This window comes from Colletotrichum siamense (assembly GCF_013390195.1).
Source record: "Colletotrichum siamense strain Cg363 chromosome Unknown KSG_Cg363_contig03, whole genome shotgun sequence".
Classification (NCBI taxonomy): domain Eukaryota; kingdom Fungi; phylum Ascomycota; class Sordariomycetes; order Glomerellales; family Glomerellaceae; genus Colletotrichum; species Colletotrichum siamense.
Genome location: NW_023501016.1, coordinates 4,668,632 through 4,684,838, shown reverse-complemented (window position 1 = coordinate 4,684,838; position 16,207 = coordinate 4,668,632). Strand labels below are relative to the sequence as shown.

At 53.5% G+C, this 16,207-nt stretch overlaps 3 protein-coding genes across 3 annotated transcripts; 1 reads left to right on the top strand and 2 right to left on the bottom strand.

The window, feature by feature from the left end:
• Positions 1-3,990: 3,990 nt before the first annotated feature.
• ELO2-1 (Elongation of fatty acids protein 2) lies at positions 3,991-5,209 on the bottom strand (the record flags this gene model as incomplete). Its single annotated transcript, XM_036637077.1, has 4 exons — positions 3,991-4,319; positions 4,381-4,593; positions 4,651-4,720; positions 4,787-5,209. 4 exons carry the CDS (start codon positions 5,207-5,209, stop codon positions 3,991-3,993), a joined length of 1,035 nt encoding a protein of 344 aa, XP_036498867.1.
• A 2,655-nt stretch (positions 5,210-7,864) lies between these two features.
• Positions 7,865-8,901, top strand: CGCS363_v005227 (Cytochrome c oxidase subunit 6; the record flags this gene model as incomplete). The annotated part of the gene is made up of 4 exons (XM_036637076.1): positions 7,865-8,079; positions 8,327-8,372; positions 8,498-8,615; positions 8,780-8,901. The coding sequence occupies 4 exons, from the start codon at positions 7,865-7,867 to the stop codon at positions 8,899-8,901; spliced, it is 501 nt and encodes a 166-aa protein (XP_036497406.1).
• A 945-nt stretch (positions 8,902-9,846) lies between these two features.
• CGCS363_v005226 (uncharacterized protein) lies at positions 9,847-15,958 on the bottom strand (the record flags this gene model as incomplete). The annotated part of the gene is made up of 8 exons (XM_036637075.1): positions 9,847-10,710; positions 10,762-10,923; positions 10,973-12,495; positions 13,444-14,140; positions 14,191-14,619; positions 15,209-15,493; positions 15,556-15,744; positions 15,806-15,958. 8 exons carry the CDS (start codon positions 15,956-15,958, stop codon positions 9,847-9,849), a joined length of 4,302 nt encoding a protein of 1,433 aa, XP_036497408.1.
• Between the last annotated feature and the right edge of the window lie 249 nt (positions 15,959-16,207).

Genomic DNA, 16,207 nt, shown 5'->3' with positions numbered 1-16,207 from the left:
TTATTGATGCGAGCTTTCATATCACTCTGTGAAATAGGACTGCTGAACGGATTAGCTGTTGCTGCGTCCGTTCCTCTCCACAGCAAGGCCTCTTAGTATATCCGCTATTGTGAGCTTCTTTCAGCCTCTAGAGACAGGAGCTTCTGCACGGATTACACTCTGAGTATAAACAAGCCCAACATTACTGTAAACTCAAGGGGCAAGACAGCAATTCAAACAGAATCTCGATTGGGTGTCTGGCTTTAGCGGTGTGAAAGCATGCGGGCGAGAGACACAATCTGTCACTTGAGAGGCGGATCGGGCAATAAAATAGTAGACCAGGAGGGTACCTCGACGTGCTAGAATAAGCAAAGAAGAAGAATGACCAACTGGGGCAGGAAATAAGGACTGCTTACGGATCATTGTGGATGTCCAGGAATGCGAAACTTTGATACCATGGTTTGAAGTACGGTTCAACGATTTGGTGAAGGGGAGTCGACGATTTGGCAGGAAGAACTTGAGGCCATCACAAAGGCGTTTGGGTGTACACATCGTATGAAAGCTCGGCTTATGATTCCGAACCTGAAGGACCCAGAAGTCTGGGCTCTCTTTTTTGGCCTGAAGTTTGCATCCCGCAGATAATCATGTCAAGCGTCTATCCTACTTAAGAGCATCTAAAGTCGATTCAAGGCCTTTTATCGCCGAGAAATGTCCGCCATAGCAAGATGTAATGAGAACTGACAATAAGACTCCCGAGAACAACGTCTCCCTAGATTGTTGGACCTACTAAGACCAAAAAGAGACTCGAGAAACAGACCCAGCTCAAAACATGCGAATAAGAGAGCCACGCAGAATGAAGGACAAAGATGAGCAGCGACTTATCTGGCACCTCTAAAACTTGAAAGCTATGTCTACCATCGAGGTTGTTCCTCTTTCTTCTTTTCTGAGGAAAGAAGCCAACTCGTGCGATTGCTGCTATGGTACTTCGTGTAGGATGGCTGCTTGACTTTATAGACAGGCGTGCGGATCTAGATGTTGTCTTAGAATCTACAAATTATTTCGTCATATCACGTCTGAGCAGCAGCGCGCAATCGACGCATCGGATGAGCGCTGTTGAACCCAAGTTCATAATTCGGTGACCTCGTGGACTACCAGGATTTTCCCTGGGCAGAAGGAGAGAAGACGCTCACGTATTTCCATCGAAGAATTGTGTCCATCAGTGAGTTATTATGAATACTTAGCCAGAGGTCAGAGAGACAGAAGTTAGCGAAAAGCAGCCGCTCTGGTTGTGTCACACGGCATCCGATGGCGACTTGTTGCGGTACAGACATGTGCGCAATAAATGAGACCTGGCTGCAACCTTGAAAAGAACGTTCGATCTCTGTTTGAGTTCCTTTGATGAATGCCATGTCCTATGAATTTATATGCGGCCGTTGTTTTCTGAATTGTTCATATTGGCCGTAAACCAATTGTTTAACAACTGGCCTCGTCCCCGAACACCGGTATCAAGAGCAGTTCAGGGGAGAAAGTGCGTCTTTGGTTGAAAGCGAGTACGTTAAGACGGGAGACAGCCTGAAATTGGCGGCCTATAGTATTCAAAGTCGATGTTTCCTGCTGAGGGCTAGTCATCCAACACTCCATCAGGGAAAACGCATGTCGAGGCAGAGGCCCGGTTTGATGATCAAACTAAGCAGTAGCTTTGTCTGATGCGATAGAATAGACGGGGAGCAGTGACAACTACTGAAATTCGACGACAATGCCAGTCAACAAGACTTACCAGTCTAGCTCTTCGAGAGTGATTTATGGACGCGAAGATGGCGCGGCTATCGACATTGTCCATGAGACTGTCGAAGCTTTTACGAAAGCGACTGCGAAGATTCTGATCGCGTTTGCTGCGCCTGTAGATTGTCTGTGAGGCATTCGCGCCTCTTTTGTAACCCTTCAAATGGAAGTTGGCCTGCCCCGAGACGTTGGAAATGTATTAAAAGTACTGAGTCCTCTGCGTGTTCAGGAAGCACAGACTGAACTGCGATGAACCATGAATCTTAGGGCCTTGGGTAAGGTACATACATAGTCACAATGGCCCTTGAACGTCCTGGGAACTGATGAGCCAAAAGCGGAGATTATATTGCTGCCTTGATACATATGTATAAGACGACAACATCAACAACGGAAGCTGGAGCTTAGTGTACACTGAGTGAAGAGACTGTTGCTGGGTGTTGACTTGTCCAAGTTGGGACTATCCGGCCACATAAATTCCAGATTAGAAGATATCTGTGGGATGAGATACACTGCGGTCTTGAGCATGGTCAGTCATAAAGAATGTTTGAACCTTTTATACGCGGCTTGCTCCAGGTCACAGCAGTGAACAATATCATCAATCTCATCTACATTCTCCATGTTTCCAGCGTGACTATTCTTACTGCTATGAAAGTGACTCCTTGAGGCCTTCAAGGAGATCAAAGATGAATGGTCTGTTGACGCTTCCAAGATGTGTGATCACTTTCGAGATTCGCCCCTGATTAGCATGGCGAAGCGTCAATCAGACCACGTTGCCGCATGAAATAGACTGAAAATACAGTCTGTGAATAACAGGGCGGTAAATAGTAGAGACGACAGATGCCAGCAAAGAGGCGAACAAGGCTACAACTGGGAAGAGACGAAGAATGCTGGCTTAGGGTATCATAGCCTTCTTCCAGAAGCTAACCGCAAAAGAAACTGGTGCTTTGGGGGAAGGATAGTATAAGCAGTTCAGTGGCTTCATATATCAGCCGGTAATGCAAAGCCTCAATCGGCATGTGGCGCATAGTAGCCGCTAGGGATGTTATCCGCAGCCTGTTGTTATATCGGTGTTCTCTGACAGATCCAAGTCAAGTCCGTCACCCTAACGACCTATGCCGCGTGGATAGTAGCCATGCCGCAAAGACGCATGAAATATCGAAGCCTGACCTCGGACTTACTGGCACAAACTCTCATACCAAGCTCGTAATGGCAAACATCGTCGCAGCAGCACCAACTTTCTCGTGGTTTTGTGGCGTAGTAAGCCTCAAGCCACCAGACAAACCGATATGCGTTTTCAACGACAGAACATGATACGTTCAAGGGACAGCCCCAATCCCTCCACACGTGAGCCGACGCAGGCTCAATTGCTCCGCAACAATTGCTCCGCAAGACTTTCATTGACATTGCGAACCTGGATGGAAGCTTTGCTGGTTGACACATATAAAAAGTACCACGATGCTGAGTAGGCATGTATCAAAGTATAAACAAAACGTTTCAATGTGGCGTAAACCTCCACAAATTGGATGTGGCTGTGATCCAAAGGTCCAAGACGCTCGTCAAAACTTGAGAACATCCACAGACACCGGGGACAACTTCACATCGGATAGTAAGACAGAATCGGGGCCATCGTTTGCATTTCATAGGTTAAAAGAGTATTAGTATCAGTAAGCGTCGTCAGCCGTTCAAACAGGGGCGACGGCAACTCCATCTATGACACAAGAAACACAAGGAAAATTACAAAAGTTCTAAAGTCTGTTTCCTTTCCGAGTGGCAGCGGGGCCCTTTACCGCCCACTCGTAGGAGTCGTTTTCGTCCCTCTTTGCAATGATGCCCAACCGACCAAAGCCAGCCAACCCCTAGTTCGCCAAAGGCACGCAGACATATAAACGTCGTTTCAGCCTCCCAAGGTTCCGTCGTCATACACGTCCCAACTGCCGAGCCTCTCGCTGCTCACCAGCAGCTGGGCTCAACTTTTTTGGTTTCAAAAGCGTCTCTCGCCAGTCGCAGCGAAGACGATGCAGTAATACATAGTTGCGAAAAACAGCCGATGCTCTCAGATGGTCGTTCGTGTCGCGCGCATGAGCTAGCGGGCCCAAGCCAAGAATGATTTCATCTTCACATCCAAACGTTGTAAGCGGCGCAGATCTTGGCGCAGACAGCACCAAAGGCCCTGTCGTTTCCGCATATATACATTCCACCGTGTGGATGACACATCTCAATGTCAGGCATTTAAGCCTTTCGGGATCGGGGAGTAGAGCCGTTGGCCTTGGCTCCGGAAGCCTTAGCGCTGCCGTTGGAGTGGCCGGCAACGGCCTGGGCAACGTTGTGAGGGTCAGGGAGAGGAGCCTGGCTCATACGCCTGAGGGACTTGCGAGTCTGCGACTTGCCGCCCTTCTTGTAGGTCGCGAGGTAGAAGGAGATGAAGAGGACGAGGTAAGAGCTGAGGATACCAATACCAGCAAAGGCGGCAAACTCCTCACCTGCGCACTCGCCAGCGTTAGGCATCCAGGGCCAGTAGGTCGAGGTGAAGTAGGTGTAGGAGGCGAAGTAGACGAAGCCTGTCACAAGTCAGTCCGACTGTAATTCCTCGCCGGGTTCTAGAAGCACCGCGAGACTTACCGAGATCGATGATGAACTGGATGATCTGGAAACGAGTGACCCACTCCTTCCACCAGATGCGGACGCCACGAGCGCTCTGGAAGTAGTACCAGTACATGACAACGTGGACGCCGAGGTTCAGGGTAATGGGAACCCATGAGACAGCGGTCGAGCCAATCAGCTGAGTATAGCAGAGGAGAGCGGTCGCGCCGTGGTGGTAGCAGTGGAGGAATGCTGCATATTGGATTAGCGGAAGGTTTCACAAAGTTGGGATCTTGGTCGTGCGCGTACTCAGGGGCTTCTTCTTGAGGAACAGGAACACGGTGTCCAGGAGCTCCATGTACTTGGTCAGGTAGGTCATCTGAAGGAGGAAAAAAAGTTAGCAGTTGAAACCTTCAGGACTCGAATTGATGGCGGAGAGACTCACGTAGTAGAGAACGACCAGGGGCTGGGTCCAACCGCCGTCGGCGTGGCAGATGGAGTGGAAGATGCCCTTGCGCACGACGGTGGGCAGAAGCTGCTCGATGTAGAGGGCCAACAGAGCGGCGCTGATGAAGGTGAGGAAGAAGTTGTGGATGAGGAAGAGCGTCTTGAGCTTGTAAGGCTCGCGGTTGCGCATCCATTCGCGGCCACCGAAGATGATGGCATAGTAGATGACGACGAAGATGCCAGCCTCCTTGATGGTGGACATGGGAGTAACGCCAGAGACGAATCTGAACTCGCTGACGGGGTAGCCGACAATGGGAGTCCAGACCTTATCGAGGAGAGGCCATAATTCGATGCCGAAAGGGCGGTCGAGGGTAGGCAGAGGCAGCTGCTCGTAGAACGAAGAGGGGGCTTGGGTGGCCATCTTGACTGATGCTGTAGTTGGGTTGGAGCTCGAAAGAGGTTGAGGAGGATTGAGATCGAGGGAGGATGGCGCGCAAAGATCTCCTTTCGGGGGAGAGTAGCTGCGGCAACAAATTCGGTTACGCCGTGGGTCTCGATGCGGGTTGCCCTGTGGACTCGACGCGGAAGACGCGGATCTCTTGAGGCTTGGGGGAGGTGAGGGTGGTGGTAGTGGTTGGCTTTTCTGTGTGCTCAGCAATGCACGCGACGCAAGACTGCAGATGCAAGGCGCGGTAGCACTAGCAGAGAAGAAAGTGATCGGCAACCTAACCAGCAAAGGCGACGGGAGCCAGTAAGGAGTGACTGGAGACAATGGCAGCAAAAAGTGAAGGGTTCAAAAGAACAATGGCGACACGCTCTCTCGTCTTCTCTCTACCCACCACGGGACTCCCGGTGAAGTTGTTGACTTTGAGGGAAGGAGGTGGACAGAAGTCAGAACGGGGGACGGGGGACAGGAAGGTAGGAAACGCCACGGACTCGGGGAGCACGGGAGGAAGTTTGGTTTTATGAGGAAAAGGAAGGGCCAGACGGGGAGACCGGCGGCGGCAGCACTTGCATTAATTGGCAGTGGCAGAGGCAGAGGCAAACCTAGGAGCAAGGCACTGAGGAGTCTGAGGTGGGCACTGGGCGGGCAGACAGTCAGTCAGTCAGGATCCGTCGGTGTCAGTGAGCCGTGCCGTCTGGTCTGGTCTGGTCTGGTCTGGGAGTCTGGCAGACACTGGACAGCAGCAGATGCGAAAAGTTGTTGAGATTCCATGTCAAAAGGGGAAAATTCCTATCACGAAGGACCAGGTACCCTGTACTTGTCGCGTTGCTCTTTTCGCGGCCTTCATTTGATCGTGCAGCATGTGATTCGCTGCGCGGCCTTAGCCCAGCCAATGGGCTCTTGTGCCTGGGCCTATGCTCATTTGGGGGGCCTGTTCAGCTTTTATGGTTCCCAGGCACAGCACGAACAACAACCAGCTCCACGTGACTGATGTGGTGTTCGTGCCGTCTCCGTGCTGGGTTCAATGCCTGCAGTGTTGACTCCCGTCAGCTATAGGAGCCAACAGGAAGTGCCCAGTTACAGTACCTTGGTAGGTAACAGAAGATGATAGACGATGCTGAGTGCCCAGGTCTACGGATAGAAGACTGAATGGAAGGCCTGGAAGCTCCGGGTGGATGGATTGATTAATGGAAGCCTCGGGACCCAAGGTAGAGAGGCTGTACCTGCTTTTCTCTACGGTGGCATTGCCTGTCAAATGACGCAGCACCGTTGCGACGAGGTGACCTCTAGCCGGCTGCCAATGGAATTGGCGTTTTGGGTCTCACCTACACTTTGGTTCTGCTGCGGTTTTGCGCTGGACAGGGGCCCGGCATAGGCCGCATCGCAGCTTTCCCGTCGGGCCCCAAAATCTCCAAATCCACACTGCCAGCTCGACCTAGCCCCAAAACAACCGTCTGGCCCGCGAAGTACCTGGTACATCGACGCTCGTGATGCGGCTTGCAATCTCGGGAGTTTAGGCTACGTTGCCAATCGCAAAAGAAGAAGGCCCCGCGACGGTCACGACGTTCTAGCTCAGGATTCGACGATGGGCTCGATAGAAGAGGGTCGCCCAGGAAAAACACGCAAAATTGTACCTCGGCCAATTGGCCCGGACCCAAATCAGAAGCAAGCAACAAGCAACCATCAAGTAATCGATCACTCATCCGACTTCTGAGGGCGATGCCGTCACAGTCTCCAATCTCCGGCATCTTGGGTCCGGTCCGGCTCCGTGTCATCCCTCCCTCGCTCCTGCCTGCCCACCCCTCCTAACACGCTACCCCAAATCCCGTCATCGCCCAGTGCTCCCATCCCCCCTTATTAGATTTAGAGCCCGTCCGGCCGTCAAGCTGTCAGCCTTGCGCATCCCGCGTGTGCGGCTGCGATGGTGTGTGTGAGTGCCGCGCCGTGGCTGCGGGCGTGGCAGGCAGGATGGGACGGTGCGACGGAACCTTGAATCGCCTTGAATTCCGGACAGGGTGTTCAGGTGCCATTGGAGGGGCCTCGATTCGAGTCTGGAGTTCGGGGCATCGGCTCTGTTGCCCTGCCTTGCCAGCCTGCTTACCTGATCGCCTGTTCCTTCCCCGTGGTGCTTCCCAATGGGCTGTCACAGCCACTGAAGATGTGTTAGATCTCAAGGGTTCGCTGCCTGGGGACCAGTGAGCTGCAGCATGATGAGTATGACCATTACCACATTTGGGGATGAATCGTCCACAGTGGCCTGATAATGTGCACTCCGTGTGAAAAGGCGCATCAACTGTGTCTTTACAGCTGCAGCTTGCTGCGTCACCACCAAGATAATCCCAATTCGCACGGCCTGGAGCTCAGCTCCGACCTCACAGCAGCAAACTACCGCTTAGTCATCCAATCAAAATCTCGCAGAATCCAATCCTTTTTCGTGCCGTCAAACACTCACCATCACCCGACTCTAATCCCGACGGAACGCCCATAGCTTTCGCGAGCGAAAAAAAATAAAAAAATAGCAACCACTCACCACCTCCACGTCACACAGCCCGCCGCAACCTCCGACGTCCCTCCGTCCTCCGGTCGCCTTCTCTCTCTCCCCTCTGCACACACACAAAACCGACCCGAAAGATGTCGACCTCTTCCCTCATCCGCGTCGCCGCTCGCGGCTCGACCACCTTCTTCCGTGCGAACCCCGTCCGCTCGACCCAGCCTCTGATGGCCCGCTCCGCCGTCCTCCTGCCCACCATCGTCGCTGGCGTCCCGGCCGCCAACAACTTCAGCACCAGCACCCGCATGCGCTCCAGCGCCCACGAGGAGGAGACCTTTGAGGAGTTCAGCGCGAGGTGAGCCATTTCCTCGACGTCAGGCTTTAGCGTGGTGGGATGTGGCGGGTTGGGACCTTCTGTTCGGGCGTGCCGTTGGGAAAGGCGGCAGTGAGCCGGGGACGATAGGGATACCCGGAATCGACCACGACATGCCACCAACGGAACCCACCACCACCACCACCACGACCGCCGCCCAACCCAGCCATTGAGGCCTCTATACCCCTCAATTCGCTTCCCGAACGACGTCGCTGACTTTTAACCCCAGATTCGAGAAGGAATTCGATGGCGTTCAGGACGTTTTCGAGCTTCAGGTTAGCATGCTTACCCGCTCCCCCGGCTGCATCGAAATTCCTCGGGATCTGAACCTAGTTTCGGGCCCCAAAGTGGTCTGATGGGAGGAACACACGAGGCTGACTCTTGCACCGCACAACCACAGCGCAACCTCAACAACGCCTTCGCCTACGACTTGGTCCCCTCCCCCGCCGTCGTCACCGCCGCCCTGAAGGCTGCCCGCCGCGTCAACGACTTTGCTACCGCCGTCCGCATCTTTGAGGGTACGTGATTGTCCCGCGCTTATCACATTCGATTTTCCCGCATCGCACTTCCGCACGCCCCCCAGAAAGGCTCTGCAAGCAATTGAAACACGATCAATGCACGGCGCGAATCATGTCGAATCGGAAGTCGTAAATCGCTAACCTTTTCTACTTTCTACCCGCAGGCATCAAGGCCAAGGTCGAGAACAAGGGCCAGTACGAGCAGTACCTCGAGGAGCTCAAGCCCCTTAGGGAAGAGCTCGGCGTCACTCTGAAGGAGGACATCTACCCCGAGGAGAAGAACTAAATCTTCTCATCCCGCACAACACATGACCGTTCCTCTCGCGAGAACAGGTGACGTGTGAGATTCGATACCAAACCGGGCAAACAGTCGAACACAACGAACCAGAAGTCCTTGGGGCTGCGGATTGGCCAAGGCTTTAACTTGTATATTCTACGTCGGGGGGAGGGAGCTGCTGCCGTGGTGCAGGGGAAGCGTGAGAAAGGGCAAACTGCTTAAGAGAGAGAAGCTTGCTTTTTATATGTGTGTTTGCGTGTGTGCGTGCCGCTCTGTGTGTATGTGTGAAAGTGATAGATGGGGGAGTTCTTATCCTGGTAGTGTGATTTTGAATCAAGTCTCATGTACCATCTCACCAAAAGCCTCCTCTCACAGATATACAAACCAATACACATCTCATTTGTTTCACAAGACTAGATCTCGTCTCTGCACCGGCCGACCGCATGCAGCCGAATCTGTGGGGTAAAAAACCTGGGGTGGTGGTATGTTCCGACCGACCTCTCGGGACCATCAGAACGCAGTTCCCCTCGCGTGCTGGGCAAAAATGTGGGCAGACCGCAGAAGCAATCTACATTTTCCCCCGCGAAGTTCAATGCTTGGGAAAGGGGCAAGTTTCCGATACACTTCAACTCGGCCCCACGAACGATGTCACGCGTGGTAATCGTGCCATCAGGCGTCATCGATATCACCTTGTGAGACAACATCTAGCAAACACAGATATCGCAAAGACCACTTTCTTTCTCTTTCTACCAGGGAAAAAAACCTCTAGCTCATCGGAACCTAAGTTCAACTCGTAAAAAATACAATAACCCGTCCCTCGGTGAAGGGTATCATGCTTGCAAAGGCCATCTCGCGGACCATCCGTCTGTTCTCTTTCCCTCTAAACAAATCAATACTCACACTCTCACAACGTGCTGGCTTACTTTCCCCTCTCTCCACTATAAGACAGCAATCTCACTCTCTAAGGTGGTTGAACCTGTGATTGTTCGACGGCAGGAACTGCATGCCCGGCACGGGCGTGCTCCCCGTGCCCGAAGACTCGTACGGAACGGGCGAGGTTCCCCTACTAGCCGAACCTCCAGCCGTGCGCGGCGCCCTAGGGCTCATCATGCCGAGACGCGGGCTTCGGGGAACGCTCTGCTGGCGCGTCTCCCTACGGCCGTTCTTAAGCGTACGGAGCTCCTTCTCCACGCGTGCGAGCTCCTTCTCGCGGTCCCGGCTGATGGCCTGGGTCTCGGCGATCTGCCGCTGCATCTCCTTGATCTGCTCCTTGGAGTTGATGTCCTGGATCTGCGCGAGGCTGCCGGCCGCCTGCTTGTGGAACTCGACAACCTGCTCCTTGAGCTCCTTGTTCTCCCGGGACAGCTCACTGTTAGCGTGGTTGGCCGTCTGGTAGGCGTCTCGCGCATAGCTGAGCTCGCCGTCGCGGCTCTCGAGCTTCTTTTCCAGATCGGCAATCTTTGCGAGGGATTTCTCGAGCTCGTCCGTCTTCTGCTTAAACACCTCCGTAGCCACTGTGCCGGCGTCGACCAGCGCTTCGTCGAGAGTTGCAGACTTCTTCTTGAGCTCTTCCTCGAGCTTTTGTACCTTGTTCTGCCAGGTTTGGCTCTTCTTGAGAGCCTTTTCCTCGGTCTGCTTGGCCGCATCTCGCTCTGCCTCAAATTGGCTGCGTTCTTTCAGCGCAGCCATGTGTTTCTCCTGAATAATATTAATGGTCTTGTCATGACTCTTGACCCTCTTTGACAGGCTGTTCACATGCTTGCGCAAGTTTGCCTCTAGAGTCGTCTTTTCTGCTAATTGGTACTCGAGCTCAGAGATCTGGATCATGGTTAGCGCCTTGCACTGTGAGACCGAATGATCATACAATACCTTTGTGGTCAACGAGTCGAGATGGTCCTGCGTCGTGCGGACCTGTACGTGGGTTGGGTTGGGGTTTAGGTGGCCGCGGACCGTGTCGTCGATGCTACCGCCATCTCGACCTGGGGAAGGGCTCACGCGCAGGCGCTTTGTGACCTCTTGGGGCCCATCATCCTGGAATACACATCAGTGGCTGATAATCTCTGAGTAAAGGGCGTCCTACCGCTTTCCGCTTCCGACTTGTCAGCTCCTCAGCGGTTGGGGGCATCTGGCTTTGGTGTTGGCTGTCGGAGTAAAGATCGAGAACTGCAGTCGGGACGGGCTCGGGCTCCCAGCCAAAGTTGGGCTCCGGATCAATAACTTGGTTAGCGAAATGAGCCGTGAGTCCATCAATCATCTCTCCCTGTTCGTCATTACTAATGAGACCTCGGGACTGGAACATGGCAATGAGCAGAGCATTCGTGCGATCTAGTTCGCTCATTTCGTCCCCCAACATCGGTTCGAGATGCTCGACTGAGTATGTAGTCATCAGCCTAATCAGCATAGGTTTCCTGCCGCTCATCTGGGCCCAGCGGCTCAGTACATCAGTCCTCATGATGCCGCCGTCGAAACCAATGACGACGTCAAAGTCGCTCAAATCATCCACGAGAGTCTGTTCTGTGTGCATAAGCACGACGTTCAGAGAATGTTCGTCGTCGCTTTCAAGCTCGTGCAAGCCCTTCAAAGAGTACGCAATATCGCTAGTACCAATGATGGCCTCAAGGTAACCCATGATGGTGATGTCGCGCACAACAATGAGTACCTTCTTGTGGCTTGTCTGGAGCCTCTCCAGGAACCGTCCGACGAAGAAGTACTTGCTATTGGTCCCCATGGCGTGCTTCTTGAGATCTTCCGCTGCTAACGCGTCAATGGTGCCACTGTCGAGAGGCGCAGGGAGGTCGCAGATATCACGCAGCTGGTCTAGAAGCCTTCCAATGGCGCTCACCAGCGTCTCATCTGGCAAAGCCTCGCCAGATCGACAGAGTCTGTTGAAGTGCTCGATCTCGTTCTTGTAGACGGTGATTGTGCTCAGGTAGAGAGGGCGGATGTTCGCTGGGAAGGAAACGGTAACAAGGTATTCGCTTTGGTCCATCGACGTTGGGGGCCCAGATCGATACTGTTCGACATCAGGGGATGATGCTGTGCTCTTCGCCGTGGCCGTGTCCTCTGCAGGTAGAATGCTCAGCGGCGCATCATCTAGTTGATGCAGTGCGGCTAGAGGATCATCCGGCTCGATAGAGCGACTAATGTCTGACGGAGAGATCGTCATGGGTAGTTGCTGTGCGGTCTCAGCAGCCATAAGATTGCCAGAGAAGATGTTCCCCGGGTTAGCCGTCGGTGGATGCTCGCTAGCTGGCGCTTGGATGGCGGGCTGAACGGGTGCGCTGGTCAGAACCGGCAATTCTGATGAAGATGTGGCAGCTCCTCCCATGTGCCAATCTGTGGAAATAGGGGGCTGAGAGTTGATCTGAAGAGACGGATTTTCCATGGCCATCGAGAAATCATGTGTGTCCGTTGGTCCCGTCGCCACGCTACCGTTCCCATCAAGCTGTCCTAAATGCTCCCCAGAGTCATCGCCCAAGTCACCGCTCATAGCCGCCTCTTGCATCTTCAGCAACTCCTCAATGGCCGACATCGGCTCACCCGTGGACGCCATGGCTGCGGGAAGACTGGATTGTCGGTTAGATCCCACGACCGGTGCTGGTGCTGAGTCGCTGTTAGACGGAGGAAGAGATCTCCTTTCAACGCAGGTGCGGAAACTTTCTTCCAGCGACTGGCGGCGTCGGTTATGCCGTAGATGTGCGAGCAGACGACCAGAAGGCGTTGTTGACACGCTTCTGTGCGATAATGCGTCCGAAGCCGACAAAGAGCTATCGATGCAGAGACGTCGTTGCTGTGGCTTGCGGCGAACCGTATCAGGAATGAACTCTTCCTCAGTCAGACTGCTAACCGAACCAATTTGGCTTGCTGAGATTTGAGGCAAAGGCACAACCCGTTGAGCGTGCTGCGTGTTGATACTGTCGCCCTGAGAATCAGATACAGTAATTTGCGCCGGATCAACTGGGTAGGCTGTTTGCGAAATCCGCTGGCCTGAGCCACCACTGGTACCTGTAGTTCTATTCTCTTGCGATGAAGAAGATTCAGAAGACGACGGTGAGTCAAAGTCAAAAGCTGGCTGGGTCAGAAAGACGGGGGGTCCGGATGATTGGGATTCTTGGTGTCTTGCTCCGGATGACCTCGATGATTGATCCGCGTCGTTGTGTCCAGAAAGGCTGTCAACTTGATGTGACGGTATAGACGCGTCGGAAAAAGATGCCGGTAGTGATTCCTGCTCCTGAACAAGTTGAGCGGCAGCTTGGGCTGCCAACAATGCCGAGTCTTGAGATGCAGAACGCGATCTTCGAGGAGCAGCAGATTCTGAATTCGGCAGTTGGCTCTCCGGAATGGATGGAAGGGTGTTTGGTATCACCAGGTGCTGGCTTTGACTTGGAAAGTACTGCGTGAAGAAGACAGGGTTTGAAAAGACTGGATCCTCCTGGCGGTGCTGGGAGACTTCCGAATGACTACCTTGCAAAGGGCTTTGTTTAAGAACGTCTTGAGAAAGACGACCAGAGAGTGCACACGAGAGGCGCGTCTGAAATTCGCTAGTCTTACTGAGAGAAGTCCCGACGCTGGACTGCCTTTGTGAATCTGCAATCTCACGGTCTGAAATGATCTCACCCCGGTTAGTGATCGGTGCGATTGTTGAGGCAGCAAATTGAGATTCTTGGCTGTCAGGCCCTGAGTAGTCCTGTGAGTCGGGAATGGTCCTTTGGCTGAGATTCTCTGTGAGCAGCACCTGATTATCCTCGTCTTCTTGTGTAGAGATGGGCTGTGACCCATGCGAAGGTGAACCTTGAGAACCTGAGACACTGAGGTATTCGGTAGGGTCAAATTCTACTTTGGAGGGAATTGCGACAAAGATGTTACTCGGTGCTTCGAGAAGAATGTCCGAGGCAGCATCCGTGTCGAATTCGGAGCCGAATGAAAGCAGCGACGGCGGCTCACTGCAATGTCGCTTAGAGAGATCGTGTTCGTCCTCCTCTGAGTCTTCAATTTGAGAGTTTTCGGATTCCTCTGCAAAGCGCTCACTATGAAGTCGCTTGCGCCGATGAGGCGGCCGAATAGGTTGGCTACTGTCAGGGGTACTGGCAGTTGGAGAATGCGATGATGCGCCTTGGTCCTCTGCTCCTTCCTCCGGTTCGCGTTGTGATTCTGGCTCTTCAGAGCCCGTCGCGTATTGAGTGTACGCCTCTTCCTGCTTCTTCTTCCAATCAAAGATCGCCTTGGACGTCACGTCCTTGCTTGGAGCCTGTTTGGTTGTTAGAACGGACCGAAACACAATGGCGCGACTGTACTTACCCAAGATGGAGGGAAGCGTTCGCCCGTTTTCTTATCGTCGTCCCAGTCGATCAGGTACTCGATGGTTCCCCCGTACTGTCTCTGGTCAAGAATTTTCTTGATCGTGTACCACTTTGGCTCGTTTGGCTCTCGGGGTTTCTTGCGTTGTTGTTTCGAACTTCGGCGGGCACCACTCGGCATTGACAGATCGCGGACCACCTCCGAGAAGGTGGTGTTTGTGTTGCTAGGGGTTCTGTTTGCGCGTCGGCTTTGGCGTGGAGGTGTCCATGTATGTCGCGCGTAGTCGCAAAGTGTGTCGCAGGTGGTGAGGAAGGCGATCGGTCGCTTTGAGGACCTAGCCGGGTCGCAGACGAGGCTGATAACCGATACTCTAAGCTCTCCAAGCTCGCGCCGCTCGGGCAACAGGATGACAGTGGTTCCACGGTCAGCCTGCCGTGGCTAGTGACACCAGCCCCAATCTGGTCCAATCAAACGACGCTTCTCGCTCTGGCCCCACTCGAGGAACACGCTTCACCTGCAGCCTCGCTCAGCAGACGCGCACGAGCCAAGCAAGTGTCACCTAGACAGGTGGGAAGCTTCACTTAGACCTGGATACCGTCAAGCCAACCAAATCGCGCTGGAGCACAACGGTTGACGAGATACATCGTCGTCTTGGGTGTTCCCTTTTCAAATGAAATCAAGTAAGTTCCAAGGCTCTTTCTACGCATAACGAGGCATGCAGTGGCTCTTTTAAACACATTGAGCTACGCAAGAACAGGGCTCATTAAACCATTCAATATGTTCACTGGTGATCCAGTGCTATTTACTCCACGTGGAGTGCTTTCCAGCCATAAAGGCCGGGTCCCGGGTTAGCCCCAGGCTTCATCGGCACAGCGCTGAGTCGGATCGTCGTCGATATCTCTTATACCATAAACCACATCATGCCTCTTTTGCTTTTGATGTACACGAGTCCCTGAAGACTCCTTTTAGCCTGCGCCCAGCGAAATCCAGACCCAACTTTTGTCATCACCCTTCATACGTATCCCTTACGAGCGCCCTGGAAGAAGAAGCGCACAATGAAGACCTGCAGAGCTCCCATCAACACAATCAATGCGCACTGGATCATGCTGAAGTTGATGATGCGCGACTCGGTGCTGCGGACGGTGCTGAAGTTTCGGTTCTCTCTGGTGCGGAAGTACTTTTGGCCCCTGGAAATGGTCGACAGTTGGCCAGAAAGCTTGAAGATGGTCTCCTCGAGAGTAGTGTGCTGTTCCTGAGAGGCACCCTGCTTAGAGGGGAGCTGAGCGCGAACCTCGTTCTCGACCTGCATCAAAATAGATGGTAAGCATGCTGTGGTATCATTGCTGGGTTGGGCACGCAACGTACGGCGATCTCGAAGTCGACAAACTTCTCGGCAAATGTACTCATCTCGTTGTTGAAGCAGAACTCATAGTCGCCGATCTGCTGGGCAGTGAAGACAAAGTCGCCCTGACGCTCCTTGGATCCATCGAGAATGACCTTGTTGCCCGGTCCCGTCACAACGTAGTCGATATCAAAAGAACCACCGGATTGAACCTGCATCAAGAGAATTAGAGCATTGTCATGGTTAAATGTATGCGTGGTGGTGTCGACGTACGGCGAAGTAGAAGGCCACCTTCTCGTTCTCCTTCTGGGTCTTGGCGTAGAAGCACGCCTTCTCGTTGGCATGGATCTTGTAGGTCAATGCCGTGGCGGCAACCTGAGAGACGAAGCAGGCAAAAAGCCCGCAGGCAACAGCGGATAACCTCATGATGTTGTGGGTGGGAGCCTCGTGCGCGCGTGAGGGTATCTCGATCGATCGACTCTGGAGCTGGCTGAGTATTCAGGACAAGCTGTCGCCAAAAAGGTCACCACGAACGGGCCACGATTGAAAGTTCGGCGCGGAAAATTGGCGCCCGCCAGACGTAAGGTAGCCCCTTGGACCTGTGCACGGACCATTCAACGACAGGAGCAACTGCCAGCGGCCTGCAGCAGCACCGGAGGCAGCTTGAGGTGCTGG